At 37.8% G+C, this 19,495-nt stretch overlaps 1 protein-coding gene across 3 annotated transcripts in view; it reads left to right on the forward strand.

Moving 5' to 3' along the window:
- The window catches only part of Immp2l (inner mitochondrial membrane peptidase subunit 2), a 796,480-nt gene extending 792,952 nt beyond the window's left edge, over positions 1-3,528 (forward strand). For all 3 annotated transcript variants that reach the window (XM_028768878.1, XM_028768879.1, XM_028768880.1), the window contains one exon: positions 3,270-3,528. In XM_028768878.1, coding sequence (XP_028624711.1) covers positions 3,270-3,401 — 132 coding nt within the window. In that variant the 3' untranslated portion in view covers positions 3,402-3,528. The remainder of the gene's footprint in view (positions 1-3,269) is intronic.
- The last annotated feature ends 15,967 nt before the right edge of the window (positions 3,529-19,495 follow it).

The following is a 19,495-nucleotide window of genomic DNA, read 5'->3' on the forward strand; positions in this document are numbered from 1 at the left end:
AGAGAGAGAGAGAGAGAGAGAGAGAGAGAGAGAGAGAGAGAGAGAGAGAGAGAGAGAGAGAAAACAGTTTTACAGAGATAGGTTGCAGGTGAAGATGCCAGAGATTGCCCAAGATAAGAAGAAGCCAGAAGATTAGAACAAATTACTAGAGTTAATTTGAGGGCAAAAGAGCAATTCAGCGAGGCATTGAGAGATACCAGTTTGATTCATTCAACTTGGAAAGGAGTTTGGGCCAGGAATGCTGAGTTGAACCAGCTAGCCACAGTTCAGAAAGAACTAGAATGGGTGAGTTTATTTAGTAGTAAGTCTCAGAGGCTGAAACATTCTAGGCTTAGGTTAGCAGATGGAGGCTAGAAGACTGTACTGAGGATAGAATCTTCCAGGCCTAGGCCAAGGGATAGGTAGGACAGAGAAGGAAATGCTCTGCCCAAGCTGCATCACTCATCACTCCATTTGAGGAAATAAAAGCAACATTTACCCTAGATACATAGTTTGCTGTTAAGAAAGAACTTAGGGCATTTGTATTTATTTAACCGTGTGCATCTTTTATAGGCCAATGACTGTACACCTCTGCGCAGCTAACTATGTAGCTTTTGATGCTTCTGTATATTAAAATACACAATAATACATGGTATAGCAAACATAACACATGGTGACATTTTACAGGTTCTTTCGTAGATAAAAAGTAATTCATTTCTGTGTATACATAATTCTCATTTAAATCTGTCAACAAATTCTCATTTTAAATTTCAAATTTAAAGCTAAGAAAAAAAAGTTCAGTGAAGATGAGAAGTGAAAGTTAACTGTTCAGAAGGGTTCATCTGATTGGAAATTGTGCTTTAAAGTTATTTAACTTGCAGCCTCTTCCTATTCCGAGCCGTTAAGTCATGAACTTGACAGCTACAGTGTGTGCTTAATTAGGATCTTGTTTAGCATGTGCTGTAACATGAAGATCTTTTCACTTTGTGTCAAAAACCAGTAGTGTTTTACTCACAGTATTAAATATAACCTTGAAACATCTGTGAGACATGGTGGATGGAGGACTATTTGATTAGAAAAGATCCATGTTTTAATTTAGGTTTCCAGTGGCCTTTAAAAAATTGCCAGGGCATATATTAGGTATTTGACTTAAAGAAGAAGAACTTTGGTAATTGTGAGATGGCAAAAATATTGGTAATATTGGTCTGTTTATTCTGGCTATGTAACACAGTGCTTGTATAGTACCTGCTACCATGGGCAAAGACCTTAGCCTTCATCTGTCCTAGTTCATTGTCAGTAAACTAAGGATGTTAGTAGTAGCCAGATCGTAAAATGGGACAAGTGAACTAAAATGATAAGAACTCATAGAAGAGTGTAGAACCATGTGTTTCTTGCCCACAGTGCTCTTTACATCTAAGATAGTTAAAAACAAGACATTTTCATATTAATATTTGATAAAAGGCTTATCACATATCATTTCTAGGCTCACCTTTCAACTCTTACACTCTCTCATTCGATATTCATAATACCACAAGGCCCCTTGGTCTGCCTGCTCTCCAGACATAGTGACCAAGGAGCTCAGGCTGCCTTACTCTAAGGCCAATGTTCTGAGGTCCCTATGAGGCCTTTTCTAGAAAGAAGAGCTATGAGAAGAGTTACATGTGTGCATGTCCCCAGTACAGAGCCCTTTATGTCACTGTTACATTAATCAGACATGGCTTATTAGATGAAACCATAAATATATCTTAAATATTTGTAAGTATATACTTTCTGAAACAAATTCTCTTTCCTTGCTTCTTGCTGTGTGTTTAAGCAGTCTTAAAACCTTTTTAGACTCTCTCATAAAAGTAATGCTGGAACGCTTTCCCAATGTTTGGGTTGATTTGGAAGATGGGAGGTGGTGATTCAAAATAATTCTGGGGTTTGAACAGCATATACATAAAAATATATATGTTTCAGGTACTCCTAATCGACATAACCTTGGTATAATTGTAAGCTATATTTTCAGTGCTTAAGCATATTAATTGAGACCTGTGACATGTTGGCAAACGTGGAATTTTCCGTGTGTGTTCTTTTAATACTTAAGGAATTTAGGATCTTTGGATCATTTAAAAATTTGTACATTCTTATTAGGTATACTGAATATATGCATTCAGAAATGCCTTTGTATATGAATGTTGACTCAATCTAATCCATATTTACCATATGCATTATTTAATGGTATAAAATTTCTTCTCTCAAACTTGCCTTCTAGAGGCAAGCAGATGTTGTTGGGTAAGGAGTAGTTGGTCTATCCTTCATTTCTGGAGCTAGGCCTCTGAAATGTCCCTTGTTAGTTGACATCAACTCCTCTCTGCCTTTGGAGCACTAGGAAGGAAAGGAAAGGAAGCAGGAAAGCTCTTCAGGTAAGATCTATGGTGTTAGAGCAGCATTGCCTTCTCTCAGCTTGATATTAAAGCTGACTTCCTTATGGGTAGTTTCATTGTTTTCTCTTCATTTGGAGGTCTTTTGTTTGTTTGTTTCTGTTTTGCTTAAATTTGTTTTTTTCTTGTGGGCTTTGCTGTTGTGGCCTGTTAAGCTACACACACCCCAGTTGTTTTAATGGCTTCAACCATTTCTATTATAAAAAGGAACCAGTGGTCCCTCCTTGGTACTCTGTTGAGGTCTCTTTATCCTTCTCAAGCAAGCTTCTTGAGTATAACCATAGATTATGGAATTCTGACTCCTTCTTATTAAATACTCATACCTGGTCCATGGAAAACCTTCACTCTTTCTGAACCCCATCATATTCAGGTAATTACATGGCTCCTAAATCAGGAGTCCTTCTGCTGTTAGACTGTGGTACCAGTTACTAGGCCTTCATACATGAGGTGAATATCAATCTGTATGTATATCAAGCTGCAAGGGGCTCTTACTAAAGTTTTCAGTGCATCCTATGAAATGTCCCCTGGCTGAGGTGAGGGCAGGAACTTGCATTATTTACAGTGGAATTCATAGATTATCAGTAACTTCTCCCAGCTAAGTTCTGCTCCTTAATTTCTAATGCTAGAACTTTGATGTGGCATGGCATTTTAAAAATGAGTAACTGGTTCTCAGATTCCTCCTTTGGGAATCCAACATATGGTCTAACACCTCCCTTGCAATGTGTTAATTATTGTCTTGATGCTTCAGCCAAAACTTCCATTTTAATATTCCATTATGTCTGTAATATTTGCCTGCAAGTAAAATGGATTTCATGCTTTGGTATGCTTCCATTCCTTCATCCATTTTCTTTATTTCCTCTCTGAAAGGCTGAGTTAGAGGTGTTCAATGAGAAGAACAAGAAACTACTCTGCTCCTCACATACACTCAGACTGAAGGAGATGCTCAAGAGGCTGTTCAGCAATTGGAGGAAGCAGCACTTTGTAACCTGCAACTCCTGATGTGTTAACACTCGCTCTGATTGAAACTGCCTGGAAACTTTCCTGATTATTGATGGGACAAGGCTTAGTTTAATAAGAAAACCTTAAGCTCAAAAACTGTAATTGAAAACATAATACAATTCACAAAGCATGCCTATGAAAACATTTATAAAACAATAGTATCTATCATTACTGGACCAAGTGTCTGAACCTTATTTTCTAAAGGATGGCTTACCTTCTACACAAAAATCGCTGAGGGTGTTTCCCTTTTCCTTTGAAATGTGGCAAAGTTGACTTCCAACATTCATTTGAAAACCTATGAAATTATTTGAGTGAACGTCATAAAGGACAGCTATTGCTTTCCTGTAACACAACAAATGGGAACTTTGGTTTCAGAACGATCCTTAGGGCAACACAGTCAGATATCGTAATAAGAGTGCTTTACAAACTATATGATTGAAGGAATCCAGCTTAAAAGTTAGAACATTGATTCTGACATCCATTAGTTTTCTGCATCTAAGCATGGTTTGGAAGAGCTGTATATGGGGCAAGATCCAGTTAGTCATTCTCCCCAATTTGAATCATAATTCTCTTTGAAATGAAAAACCACAACAACTCTATCACAAGCCAAAAGGATGCTGGTCACTTGAACTCTTATGCAAAGATTGTAGAATTTATTTAAAGTATAAAATGGTTTTACAAGTAGTTACAACTGAATTTGACTATTGCAAGTGTTCTATAACATTACAAAAGCTTGTTGGTGAGACTAATTACATAAGGACAGAAAAGAACTAGACATGATCTTATTCTAAAAGAGGATATCAAAATTTTGTATATGCAGTTCAGCTACTACTATGATTCATGTATATGATTTACAAGCCGTTTCTACTAAGCATTTGCTAGTGTTTCTGCTATATAGCTCCTGAACAGTGTTTCCTTCCTATATCCCTTGTATGCACTGTTGGAAATGTTTAATCCTAAAGATGGTAATCCTTTCAGACTATAGCTGAGTGTTAAATGGCATGTCTTCATAATTATTTTTGTTTTATAATGCTCTCATTTCCAGGACCATGAATAAAGGATATAAAATAAAGGCTCAAAAATATCTCTTATAACTCTCTGTTCTCCTTTTCAACATTTTTTACAAAAAGCATTTTATTTAGACATATTGCCATACATACAAACTGTGTCTTTCACTCCATTAGAAATACAATTGATAATTAGTGAAGATTTATTAAGATAACAAAGTATGTACAAATTGTAAAGGAATGAAAAGGAAATAGATCGAGCTAAGTCTTTTATTTCTGTTGGTCGGTGGAAATTGTATTGACCTTAAAAATGAAAACCAAACATTCATTTAGGCTTTAGTTGGCTTGTGAGCAATATTGCCTTGAGGTAGCTGTGTCCCAGCTGTAGAACCCAAAGCTTTGGGCAGGATTTTGCATTAGGCTGGTGGTAGTTTATTCCATTAGTTGGAGTGACAGTGACTTGCAGCCATCTTCCTTGCTTGGAGGGGAATGATTACACACATACATGACTTCTGTCCCAGAGGGATAACACCTCAAAATCCCCATCATAATTCAACCTGGCATCCCTAACTGTGCTCCAAAGACCAGAATTTCAAACTGTATAGCTTATGAGCCATCTCATCCTTACTAGTTATTAAAAAGACTCTTTCAATTTGTAGTTAGCATACTTTTTTAGCATACTTTTGTTATAGAAAATGTACTGGCATATTATAGTTACGACAGGCTGGAGTGGTGCCTTTGTGATTAAGAGTACCATTGCTCTTGCAGATGACTTGAGGTGTTTTTGGTTTTTCCATTTGTTTGTTTGTTTGTTTGTTGATTTGTTTAGCACCTACATTAGACAGCTCACAGCCATTTGTATCTCCAGCTCCAAGGGATGGAATATACTCTTCTGATCTCAAGTACTAACACATAAGTTGCACTCGCACATGCATGCTTACACACACAAATGCATGAGTGCACACACACACACACACTTCTATACATATACATAAATAAATATAAATTAAAAATTTATTCTAGAAACGAGGTCATATTCCAGTGAAGGTAGACTTGATGTTTGAGGCATAGCTCTGAACAGAGATTTCTTTGATAAGTTTACGTGGTTGCCTTCTCCTTACTTCAAAGTTTTCTGGATTATGCCAAATTTTTCATTCCTATGATTTGAGATGCATGACAGTAAAGAATGAGCCCAAACTCAATTTGCTTGTCTGAACATTCCTTGGGTCCACTCTTTTTATGCTAGTAGCATTGATACCCTCTGACTATCTTAGTTGGTAGTTAGATGAAAATGGAGCTGAGGCATAATCTACTTCCTTTTCATTATAGGGAGGGCTTTATAGACAAGACTTTGCTTTCTCATCTGACATTATGTCATATATTATAGGTTTTTCTTTTTTTTATAATTTTTATTGGAATATTTTATTTACATTTCATATCATATATTATAGTTTAGGTCTACCCTATAAACTCTTAATCACATGTGCAATATATACTAAATTTGGAATATATTATGGTATCTGCTACAAAAGATAGAAAAAAGTAGACAATGAGTTGTACATATGCAGAAAAGATGGATTATATGGTTTCATAGTGGTATTCAGATGAGTGAGAACATACTCATATGAGTGAAGTACAGGAATCTTTGGAGTTAAATCCATTGAAATTCTAATTTTGTATGTTACTGTTATTTAACAGTGCAAGTGGTGATATCCCTAACTTGTCTGACAAGAGAAAACAGATGACACTTACCTTGAAGAGTGACCATGTTTGTCTCACATACTGTAGATAGCATGAAGTGCCTAGTGGGTGCCTGCTCTGGGCAAATAAGTGTTGGCCATCAGTATACTCCTAATGCTATTCTTGAGATCGCTGCTGTTATTCTTTATATTACTCAAAACCCTTAAATGTTTGGTCATCCCTATGCCCCACTACTCAGTTTCCCTGACTGTTGCTCACACCTCTTTTCCAGTTATTCTGAAGATTTTTTATCCTGTCATTCATTCTGGCATCTTTCATGCCTACTAAAATCCTATTAATTTTGTGTGTGTGCCAGCACAAGTAAGTCTTCTTACTAAATCCGCCTCACTCTACAAAGTTGAAACCAGACCTTCTTCACATATCTGTCCTCTTAACCTCTGGATTTTCACTTTTATTACAGCCCTTTAGTTCCCTTTAATCTCACCCTCATTCAGACATCCTCAGCCCATTAGTGTGAGGTGAGGTGAGGTGCTTGTCTCACTTTCTTCCTTATCTTTATCCTCTCTTCTTCCATTCTCCACCATTAAGCCTAGAGCTTTTCCACATGGTCACAATACAATCAATACTGTTGGAGTTAAATTGTTACTCTGGTGTCCTTAACAGCAGTGTTTCCATTCTTCGCTTGTCAAATGAAAATCGATGGTCATACTGATCACTCCCAGGCACAATAAAGGGCTGCACTGCTCTCTATAGAATCAGATCATGGTCAACATGTTCAGATTTCTTTTCTCGGGAGTTGCCACCTCTAAAAATAGAGTTTAGTGTCCTGTGATTCCTCAAATCAAGTCTTCATATGTACTGCCAGAATGTGTACAGTACATCTGGTTTACCCAAGGAGAGACAGGATTAGTTCTTTTATTCCCTTTACTTCTTATTGTTGATGATGACGGTCACTAGCATTTGCTGTCTACTCAAAGTGAAATCTTTTCAGTTTTTTCTATTAATTACAAAAAAATTCCAACAATTTTAAGAAGTAAGGTGGTTATGAGTAAATCTAGATGTATATCGGAATACAAGGAATTACAGGTATTATAGTGTCAATTATTATACATTCATTATACATGAAGCTACTTTGTCATTTCTAGAAGATACTTCTCACAATAGATTTCCTGGTCTATTGAGTTTTACAGTCTTTCTACCCAATCTTCTGAGATGTTCTTTGAGCCTTAGGGACAAGAATTGTGCTGTATGTCTATCAATCAGGACTGTATACCACACAATCACTTTCCCTTTGCATTTTAACTAGTTGTGGTTTTCTGTCATGGTCACCATTTAGCTGGCCCTTGGTTCTACTAGCTTTTTATGGTTTAAAAATAAAATTCTGTCTTTATTAGTGTAGACAGTTCCACTGAGTAAGCAAGCTATTTGCATAGAGAAAGTGTAATATTAAAATGACCAACGTGAATGGAGTACTTAGCATTTCCAAAGATTACCAAGCGTTGTTCAATTTATTCACTGAAAAATAAGCTGAGCAATCTGGAAGCTTAAGAGGGTTTAGAAGTTTCCAGTGGTGCCTGTCTGCTGCCACATCCACATATTTTATCAGTACACTAAGCTAGTCTTTAGCAATGACATAAGATATAGGGAAGGTAAAGAATTGGACAAAATGTGAGATCATTTTCTTAGTATTATTTCATAAAAGTAGTTATAATACATTTGTAACTTTGATATGGACGAGGCAAAGCTGAAAGGAAGACAGAAGGCCATTCCTTCGAAAGCACTCAGTGTTATAATCGTTGCTGTCACTCCAGAGTCATGAAGGACAAAGATACATCATCAGAATTTGTGACTAAACATTCACATTTGAATTCTATCTATTCTGGAAGAACAGGCTGGCTAAAGGCAAGCAGAGTTCTTTGCTATTTTCAGGCATATGTATAACTGCTAACAAATCCTGTTAAGCCTACAGAAACAGTTACATGGGTACTGACTGTCCATACATTATAGTCCAGAAGAAGAGACACATTCAATATCATTCCTGGGCAACTAATGGTAGAGTGAAGACTTAATTGTGCCTTATTTTCCAAATGTTAAATTGATTCATTGTATGTTTATGAACTACCCTGTGGCTGAATTAAATTATTTCCTGATAATAAGACTGAAGTAGTTATTTTTGCTTATGAACCTCAGACAATTATGACAATATTCCCCCGTTGGGGTGAACAGTTCCTTTATTGTTTCTATCCTTGTTTTAGCTCAACCCTTTAGTCTTCTGTCTGGTCTGTTCTCTTCAGCAATTGTTACAACAGGCTTGAAGAAGAGCAATTGCTTTCTTCATGAATGTTTTGTTAGAATAATTACCAGGCTCAACTGGGGGCTTGACTCTTTATCCTTTCACTGACTTTGTAGAGTACAACACAATGTATCTTTGTATTTGAACTCCTGTTAACAGGCAGGCCCAATTCCACTTTGAGAACCTTTTATAAGTTTCCACCTTTTGTTATCTCTCGCATTTGGCTTCTAGTTAATGTGCTGTACAGTGATTCTCCTGTGGTTTTACTCAGTAACAGGAGCTGCTCCCTCCTGCCCCACCTCCCACCTAAGCTAATTTCCCAACCATCCTGAGATTTCCAGGATTCTAGTTGTACTGAACAGGGTCATCCAAAATAGTGATTTTTTTTTTTTTTGGACTTCAAACATGGAGATGTAAAATAACTCTTGAGTTTTACAGCTGTCAGGAGCAAGAACATATTGGATTGGTTTAAGCCAAAAATATTTCATCTCCAATTTGATTTACTTGATATTTTGGCTAGAAGCACAGAAATGCCATAAATAGTGGGTGGTGATTTACAGCATAACTACATAAAAGAGTGCAATAATTCAGATCTGCAGGATAGTGTGTGATGAATTCTCGATTGTTTGTGATTTGGCCAGAATTAGCAGATTCTTCTCACTTACAGCCCTTTGTTCTCTAGAAAAATCAGAGACCAAGGTCATGTGATATGCAAATGTCATTCTCCTTCCTTGATTATTCTTTTAAAGGCATGCAAACAGAAGAAAGCATCTTATACTCTAAAGTATACTCTACTAAAACATAAAATTGTTATTTTATAAGTAGCCTAGACTCAAAATACCTTTACCTTATGGTTTGCGATTAATTACCAATAGAAAAAAATTATCTATCTATCTATCTATCTGCACAAGTTTTTACATTCAATAAGTTATTTAAAGTCAGAGCCCAGTTACATCATTCACAAAAATATCTCCAACTTTTAAAATGCACATTTTAAAAAGCATTCTCTATCAATTACCTGCCATGCAGTTGGCTGTATTTTATGTAAGTAATTACATTTCAAATTAATAAAAGAAACCCTTCTTATCACCTTAAAATGTTTTCTGGTGAAATCATAGATATGACATTTTACCTTCCTATTTGTTTTATGGGAACTCCTTGTGGTATTTTGAATATGCTTGGCTCAGGGACTGGCACTATTAGGAGGTGTGGCCTTCTTGCAATAGGTGTGGCTTTGTTGGAGGAAGTGTGTCACTGTGGGAGTGGACAATGAGACCTCCTCCTAACCATGTAGGAGCCAGTCTTCTCCTAGCAGCCTTCAGATGGAGCTCTAGGTGGGAGCTGCCCTGCTCCCACCTTGATGATAATACACTGAACCTCTGAATCTGTCAACCAACCTCAGTTAAGAGTTGCCTGGTCATGGTGTCCATTCACAGCACTAAAACCCTAATTAAGTCACAAGTTTGGTATTAGGGATTGGGTTATTGCTGTGATAGGCCTGACAAAGCTTTTGTTTGGAAGAATGTGGATTTTAGGACTTTGGATTTGGAATGCAATGAAATGCTTTAAGTGGGGCTTAATGGGCCATCTTAGTAGGAATATGGACAATTTCATTTCTGAGGTTGATTTGAACTGTGGCAGCTCTAGAGGTTTCAGAGGAAATAATTGTAATATGCAGCCAAGAGACTGTTCTTGTGATATTTTGGTGAAGAATGTGACTTCTTTTTGCCCTGTCTGAAGAGTCTACCCAAAGCTAAGGTAAAGATACTTATATTAATTGCACTGACAAAGGAAGTCTTGATAAACCCCAGCAGAGACTTTGTTCTCCAGCTAAATCTCATGAAGAACATTTTGAACAAGGATATCAAGCTTAGAAAGGAAAAATATAAAAAGTATGGTTCAAGTAATAAAGGTATAGTAGCAAGTAAAATGGAGCTAAATCCTATGTTCAAGGAGATAAACAGATTAAGGGAGTGGTGCCTTTGGGGCAATATCCTACCCAGTTAAGTTTAGGTCTAAGCTTGGTGGTGCACACCTTTAATCTCAGGAGACAGGCAAACAAATTTCTGAGTTCAAGGCCAGCCTAATATAGAGCAAGTTCCAAGTAGAGAAAGCTTAAATCCAGGCGTGGTGATACACATGATTGATCCCAGCATTCAGGAGATAGAGCCAGATGATCTCTAAGTTCAAGGTCAAGCTACAGAGCAAGTTTCAAGACAGCCAAGCTTAGGCAGTTAAGGAGTTGGAAAACAGAAAGCTGGTGATAATGTAATAGAAAAGGGAGGCCATGCTCGAGCTCCAGCAAGCAGCAGAACTCGGTATCTTTAGCCATGTGGCTCTGTATTTAGAGTCAAAAGTAGAAAGGACTAGTGGGACAATTGATGCTGGTGAGCTTGAGCTAAGAAGTAAGCGGTGATTAAGAAGAGACCAGCATCACTTAGGTGAAATCTGGGAAGTGTCTTCTGAGATCACAAACAAGCTGTGTTCCAGAGATAGCCAAGGTTGTACCTCATGCTGCAGCTGGACTTGGTAATATATAAGAATCTCCCAGGTAGTGATGGTTTTGAAGGTACAAAAGGATCGTGGAGAGCAGCTGAGGCTTGGCACTGTTGAGAGGCCATGGAAGGCCATCGGTGAAGGTGCAGCCTCAGTTGCAGTTGACAGCCCAGGACTGAAGGGGTCATGCAAAGAAGCTGTGGCTTGGCACCATGAAGAGAGCCTATGAGAGGTTCTCAGTGAAGCCTAGTTACAGTGGAAGTCCCCAGTGTATTGGAGATGCCAGTATCATAGGATGATCATCAAGAACAGAGGCAGCAGAGGAGTAGAGTCAATCAGAACCTAGAGTACTAGAGAGGGCAGAGCTGGAGATGTGATCTAAACCCTATGGAGGAGCGATCCCAGACATTGGAATAAGAAGCTCTAACACTGAAGTTGCTTTGAAAACCCCAAGATGTTCAAGATGCCAGAGCTCTAGGTTATCCGCTAAGGAAAGCTGCTAACAGGGAGTAGAGCCAGCCCAGGAAAAAAGAAGTTTGTTGTAGTCAACAAAGATGGAAAGGAGTTGGGAGATCTGATGACCACTTTGACAACAGACTTGGAGATGTAGAGTATGGAGTTTGCCTGGCAGGTTTCCTGTGTTGCTTTGGGGATTACAATTAAGTGATTGGAAGAATCTCCAAAGAGACTTTGAATTTTGGACTTTTTAACATTGTTGAGACTGTGATAGACTATGGGGGCTTTTGAAGTTGGACTAAATGTACCTTGCATTATTCTATGTTTAAGTATGACTCTCATAGACTCGTGTTTGGATAAGCCTATGGGGACCAGGGAGTGGAATGTGGTGGTTTGAATATGCTTGGCCTAAAGAATGCACTATTAAAAAGTCTGGCCTTCATGGAGTATGTGTGGCCTTGCTGGAGGAAGTATGTAGGGGTGGGCAATGAGACCCTCCTCCTAACCATGTTGGAGCCAGTCTTCTCCTAGTAGCCTTCAGATGATGATGTAGAACTCTCAACTTTCCCTGCACCATGCCTGCCTAGACTCTGCCATGCTCTAGCCTTGATGAAAATGGACTAAACCTTTGAACCCGTAAGCCAGCCCCGACTAAATGTTGTCCTTATAAGAGTTGCCTTGATCATAGTGTCTGTTCACACAGTAAAATCCTAACTATACACTCATCATTGAATCATAAGGCATGTAGATGATAACCAATGTTACATGATACCTGTTTCTAAGAAAAATGTGGACCTTCTGTGTTTATTACTATCCTTGCTGTGCTCCCCAGGCCTAGTACAGTATTTGTTGCATTCACTTTTGAACCTTTAATTTTATTTCATTTTATTTTTGTATTGGATATTTTATTTATTTACATTTCATATGTCATCTCATTTCCCCATTTCTTCTCCCTAGAACCCCCATCCTATCCCCCTTCCTCTTTGCTTTTATACCATTTGAATTACATGCAAGTATTCAGGTCAGTTCTAGGTTGAAGAACTAGCAATATAATAGGTGCAAATAGTCAAGGAACAAGCAAGACAATAAACACAAATAGTCAAAATATAAGCAAGGCAATAAACAAAATTCCATGAACACTCCCATGGTCACTGCTTCTAAGGCTTATCAGGATTACCAAAATATCTGAACCAACTTCCCTGTCCTAGCCCAAAGTCATTTTCATATCTGAAGCCTACTTGCTTGTTCTAGCCTAAAATTTAGATTCCTGTCTGAAATTACTTCATTTGAACCTTTAGTTTTAACTTCTGAGCTGCATCTTTCCCCTAGTTTGACCTCAGTAAATCAATGTGTTCTGGCCACGGCAGGAATCGTATTAGAACAGGTGGCAGGAATATGAGATGTGGCCTCACACAGTCAGTTGTTCCCTTGATTCAAGTCACCTGCAGCTTCAGGCTGTCTTGTTTGTTAGATCTCAGACTCAGGACAAATGGCTAACTGAGGTGCTTTTTTTTTTAAACTATTTTTTGTTTGTTTGTTTGTTTGTTTTATTGGATATATTTATTTATTTACATTTCAAATGTTATCTCCTTTCCTGGTTTCCTCTCCTGAACCCCCCTGTCCCATCCTCCCTCCCCCTGTTTCTATGAGTATGCTTCCCCACTCACCCACCGACTCCCACTTCCCTGCCTTGGCATTCCCCTACATGGGGCATTGAGCCTTCCCAGGACCAAGGGCCTCTCCTCCCATTGATGTCTGACAAGGCCATCCTCTGCTACATATGTGGCTTGAGTCATGGGACCCTCCATGTGTACTCTTTGGTTGGTGATTTAGTTCCTGGGAATCTGTAGGGGGTCTGGTTGGTTGATATTGTTGTTCTTCCTATGGGGTTGCAAACCCCTTCAGCTCCTTCAGTCCTTTCTCTAACTCCTCCATTGGGGTCCATTGGGGACCCTGTGTTCCGTCCAATGATTGGCAGTGATTATCCACATCTGTGTTTATCAGGCTCCTATCAGCAAGCACTTCTTGGTATCCACAATAGTGTCTGGGTTTGCTGTCTGTGTATGGGATGGATCTCCAGGTGGGTCAGGCTCTGGATGGTCTTTCCTTCAGTCTCTGCTCCACACTTTGTCTCTGTGTTTCCTCCCGTAAGTATTTTGTTCCCCCTTCTAAGAAGGACTGAAGCACTCAAACTTTGGTCTTCCTTCTTCTTGAGCTTCATGTGGTCTGTGAATTGTATCTTGGGTATTCCTAGCTTTTAGGCTAATATCAGCTTATCAGTGAGTGCATACCATGTATGTTCTTCTGTGGCTGGGTTACCTCACTCAGGATGATATTTTCTAGTTCCACCAAGAATTTGCCTAAGAATTTCATGAATTCATTGTTTTTAATAACTGAGTAATACTCCATTGTGTAAATGTACCACATTTTTTTTTTTTTGTATCCATTCCTCTGTTTAAGGACATCTGGGTTATTTCCAGCTTCTAGCTATTTTAAATAAGGTTAGCATAATGGACCATGTGTCCTTGTTATATGTTGCCGCACCTTCTGAGTATATGCTCAGGAGTGGCATAGCTGGGTCCTCAGGTAGTACTATGTCCAATTTTCTGAGGAATTGCCAGACTGATTTCCAGAGTGGTTGTACCAGCTTGTGATCCCACCAACAATGGAGAAGTGTTCTTCTTTCTCCACATCTTCACCAGTATCTGCTGTCACCTGAGTTTTTGATCTTAGATTCTAATTGGAGTGCAGTGGAATCTCAGGATTGTTTTGATTTGCATTTCCCTGATGACTAAAGATGTTGAACATTTCCTTAGGTGCTTCTCAGCCAGCTGGTTTTCCTCAGTTGAGAATTCTTTTTTTAGCTCTGTACCCCATTTTTAATAGGATTATCTGATGTGCCTTTTTAACATACCAAAGCACACTCTGGCTGCCAGTCTCCCTCAGTCACTACCTGTTACGGGGTCATCTTGGCTGCCAAACTCTGCTCCCTACCCTAAAATCTCAGGCCCCAGTTACTGGGCTGGGACCTTTTCCCCAGCTTCACTTTACTATATAAGTTTTGACTGTGCTGGTCTCTTGGTCTCTCGGCACATCACTGGACTCTCTTGCTTCCTTCCTCTTCCTCTCGTGTAACCCCAGGCACACACACACACACACACACACACACACACACACACACACCACACCACCATGGCCTTGTTCAGTCTGGACATTTCTAGATGTCTTTGGCTTTGCTCTCTCTCATTTTTACAATAAACCTCATCCTCTTCTATACCTAGGAGTAAGAAGTCATATTCCCCTTTTACTTTTTGTTTCAATTTATTCATTTTGTTTATTTAGCATTTTTACTGTGTGCCCTGAATATCCTACGGTATGACTTCTATCCACCCTCCAGGTCTTGCTGCTTCTGAGTCCTTCAGGTAACATCCATGCTAGGATGGATGTTCAGCACCTCAGAATCCCATCTCAATAGGGAAGCATCACATCCAACAAAATGTACTGTCTCTGATTTGGGGCCATGGTCTCTTGCTCTGGAGGCTCTCATATTACTTAACCATTGTTGCTCAGATTGTCCAGACAGCCTAGCTCCCAAGTGTGTGGATCCCAGCGCTCTCAACTCCTTGATTCTGGACTATTCTGCCAACTTCTAGTCCTGAGTTAAGCCCATCATTCACCCTCGGGATTCTATATTAAGATCTCTGAATGCCACTGGAGAAAACCCAACCACTGAGCAGATTGCTGTAATCAACTGAAATTTATCACCTCCCCTTCAGCAAATCTCCTTTCCACTTATCCATGTTAAACCCCCAAATCTGGTTCCACAGTTTTCTTCAAATCCCTACCAGTGTCCTGAGAATTCCTGCCTTGTCTGGTCGCCTTCTAAGCAGAGGTACCATATCTTCTTCACTATGAAATTTGAATCAGAGTACCCTTAAAGCTTGCCTCTTTAGGCCTTTCCACATTTAGTCACTCTACAGGGAGAGAGGTTGCTCCCTGGATTTTACATTGTTTCTCCTCTGTCCTTGCTTCAAACCCCCATCTTCTCTATGTCCCTGTGACCAATCTGTATCACATCACATAAGTTTTACTTTTTTCTCTTCAGTTCTTCCTTCCATGGACCGCTGTCCCAACAAATAAACATGCTGACACCTCTCCCAACTTAGAAACAAAACAAACGATCAATCCACGAATGTCTTGCATAATGTCCCCTCCTTTGTTTTAACTACTAATGATTTCTGCTCCTATCTGGCACAATCTTTGAATTAGAAATCAATTCTTTAGTATCTGTGCTGCGTCATTATCCATTTACTTTCCAGTGTATTCCATACGAGGTTCTGCCACCAAAACTAGAAAGAAGCTACTTCTTATTAGGGCTTCAGTGACTTTATAATAGCCAAATCCAGTAAACCGGCCTTAAGTCTCCTGTGGTTCTTTTACTTGAAGCGGTCTATGTCTTGGGTTTTAACATGACTGTTTTGGATTTGTTTGTTCATTTATTTAACAAATACCTAGCTTCTGTGTCCCTTGAGTGTGCCAGATGCTGCGGATGTGCACTGTGGCCAGCCAAGTAAGTGTTCCCTTGGGAGACTCTGCTCTGAGTTCCCTGTATTTTCAATTGTGTCTTTGTAGTTTCCTTCTGTGCCTCCCAGTAGGATTGCACCCTCAGTTTGTTTTCTTATTCTAAACAGTCTCCTAGATTGACTTATCCAAATCTTATAATTCTTTTGTTCCCTATATTCTCATAACTGTCAAACATTTCTTCATCTCAAACACTTCCTGTGAGCTTTGATTCTGTATTTTAAATACTTCACATTCTAGGTTTCTTTTTTCACTGGATAGCACTATCATGTTAGAAACTTGGACATTATCTTTGATTCCCCTCTCCTCTCTTTTATTCATATTTATCAGTTCATATTTAATTTCAAATGAATTTTGTATATATTCTATCCTTTTTTACTTCACATTTCTAACAGCCATTTATTTTTCCCAGAATGGAACCACTTCCTTCTCATGAAAGAACTATCGGGATTAAAATGTCTGCAATAATATACAAGTGAAAACTTACAAAAAAAATTACCTGGGACTTTTACAGTCTTTTTGTATTTGTCCACGTTGGCACTTTTAATTACTCGAGGAACACTCTCTGAAGACTCAGACTAATCAGTTCATAACAAGTACATATGCCGTTTCTTAGTAGATAACAAAAACACAATGGGATGAATTTAAGTTATTACCTGCCTTTATGTTGAGATATAAACATGATTACTTTTGTTTACTAAAACATTTTTCAAGAAAACATTTATCAGTCTCTGTCTTTTAATGTGACTAGTGGGGTGGTTACATGGTAGAGGATTGTAAGCCAGCTCATGGTTATCTTTGCTAATAGGGCTATATGAATAAGAGATTCTACAGTTCATTTTAAACTATCCTTCTAGCAAACATCTCTAAATCCTCCCACCATTAAATGTCTTCTGGGTTTTTTTTTTTTTTTGCTACTAAAGACCTATATTTCTACCTTGATCTCTTAGTTATCAATGGTTATTTCTGGCAGAAATAATGACTGTATCATATGTAAAAACAGCTACTAATTTCTGCCCTTAACTACAAAATATTTACTGACTTTTTGTCAGATAGAAGTGGTTTTATCTGGGCTAAGCAACTTTTCTTGGATTTGGTGTATGCTGTGGCGTCAGAGTGAACAGTGCTAAGTACCCAAGTATAAAATAGGGGCAGTGTTAGACACGGTGAAGAGTCTCACTAACTTCCCATACTGATTAACCACCTTAAAGGTGACTCATCCTAGTATTCTAGCCCCCTTCCCCAGGAGATTCTGAGTTTTATTTTCCAGATTGTCTTAGTTTCTTTCTTTGAGAAAGGCAATTTCTTCTCAATCTACCAAAACCAAGTGAAAAGAAGCCATGTGGATAGAAATTGACATTTGGAAAACAGAATCTTGACAAAGGAGGTCAGACGAGTTAATAGTCTAATGAACAGCTCACTATGCAGTGGTATTTCATGGTGTCACCTCACTTTTCATAGGGACAGCTAGAGGTGCTTCTTCAAGAACCAGCTCTCCTTGATACTGAATTTACCACAGACCAATATGGTTAGGATAGGCTCTTTTAGCAGTTAAGCCGAGAGAGCTATAAATATTAGAGGGTAGTTTACAGTTTACACCTTGCAATGAAAACTTGCACTGGCTAATAGGTACGATAATAGCATATGAAAAAGCATTTGAGCTGTTAGGATGCTGTGAGAATCCTAAGTAAAATTATCCAATCCAAAGTAAGTTGGGCTTAATTTTTCTTATTCAGCAACCTGCCAATTGTTATTAACACATTAAATTGTTGATTTTTCCCAGTACTCATATTTAGCAAATGTAGTTACGCTGAAATATTCTTTAGAAATTATAAAATCAATTTGATATCATTAATAATTTGGGTGGTGGTTTTCAAAGCCTTGAACTACTCCCTCCCAAGAGTAGCTACAGCACTATCTTGTACATTGTTACAAATCAAGATGATTTTGAACATATTTTTATTTAGAAACCTAGTCATTATATAACCAATATTCTTCATTGTACAAAGATCTCTTTGAGAACATCTGTTTCTGTTTCTGATCACACCATTATGTTTCTAATGGTAACATGGATTGATTGATTTACTCTCTGTTGGCTTTCATAACTCCTATTTCTACATCATTTCTACAAGGTGCTGATTCGGTATCTTGATCTAACTTAAAAAATGAATGAGAGAATCACTGAGATTTTGGGACTATTAAATAAAATGTTTATCTCTTAAAGATGACTGTTTAGGCAAGCAAAATAGAAGTTGTGAAATACTTCCTAACTTAGGTAAGGTTAAATGCTTAGTATCAAACTTGTCCAAAGATACTATAAGTAATCAGAATCACATGGGAACAGTCCAATGTACATAGACATGAAATACTTATCAAGACAGTAACAGATTAAAACCAAATATACATGCATATATGTTGATATAATATATCATTATTAACTGGGGAATTATCAAAGAAATGCAAAGATATTTAATTTCAAAAGTCAATGTCAATCTTAAAAATATGTATGTAGTACATACATTATATGGACTGAATAGGCTATATTTAGGAACATATGTATATACAAGTACATGTATATGTACAATAACAGTTAGTGTAAAAAGAAGCCAAGGATTTGAATGAAAGCAGAGAGGGACATATGGGGGAGTTGGATGGAGGAAAGGGAAGAGGCAAGTGTTTTAATTGAATTATAGTTTCAAAAATTTTTAGAAAATCAACATAAAAAAAGGTAAGTAGGAAAAGGAATAAAGTCAGTGCATTATTCATCTGGAAAGAAGAATAAAGTTGTGACTTCTATAAGAAAACTGACAAAACTGGAGATCATGTTGAGTGAAACAATTAAGGCTCAGGAAGACACATAATGAAATGTTTTCTCATCTATGTAATCTAGATTTAAATTTATCTATAAATATGTATGTAGAATTTGAAAGAATGCCAGAGACTATGACAGGTTGGAAGATATCGAAAGGGAGGAGGGAAGGCAAAAGAAGAGAGGTTACTAGAATATACATGACATAAAAGCAGAAGAGAGCAATATTTGGAGTGTGAGGCAGAGCTAAGAGCAGGATATAGAGGGAGAGCTGGAGAGAGGAATTAAGAGAAGAGGGGCTAATGAAAACAAAGTGTGATGATACCTGTGAAGAAAAATGTCACAGTGAAACCAATTCTAACTTTAAAAATTAATTAAAATTTATGTAACTTATCAGAACAGGATAAAGAGCCAAGCCAAATGCTTTATTTTAACTGATATGTAAAAACAAGCCTCCAAGCTTAATATATATTCATAATAAGAAATTCTCAGAAAACTAGGAATTTATGGTAAGTTCTTCATCTTGATAAAGTAGATTGGCAAAATTTTATGGCAATATTCTATGTAATCATAATGTTTTTATAAATCACAAAACACTTCAGGCTTTTAAGATACTATTAATACTTTCCAAGATAGGCAATAGACAAGGTTGGTTATCTTACCTCAATATTATTCAGTGATGGTATGGATGTCCTGAACAATGTATTGCAAGAAGAAAATGAAATAAGAGAGTAAAAGTTATGAAGTGAAA

Source organism: Grammomys surdaster, unplaced genomic scaffold (genome assembly GCF_004785775.1).
Source record: "Grammomys surdaster isolate TR1022 unplaced genomic scaffold, NIH_TR_1.0 188, whole genome shotgun sequence".
Taxonomy (NCBI): domain Eukaryota; kingdom Metazoa; phylum Chordata; class Mammalia; order Rodentia; family Muridae; genus Grammomys; species Grammomys surdaster.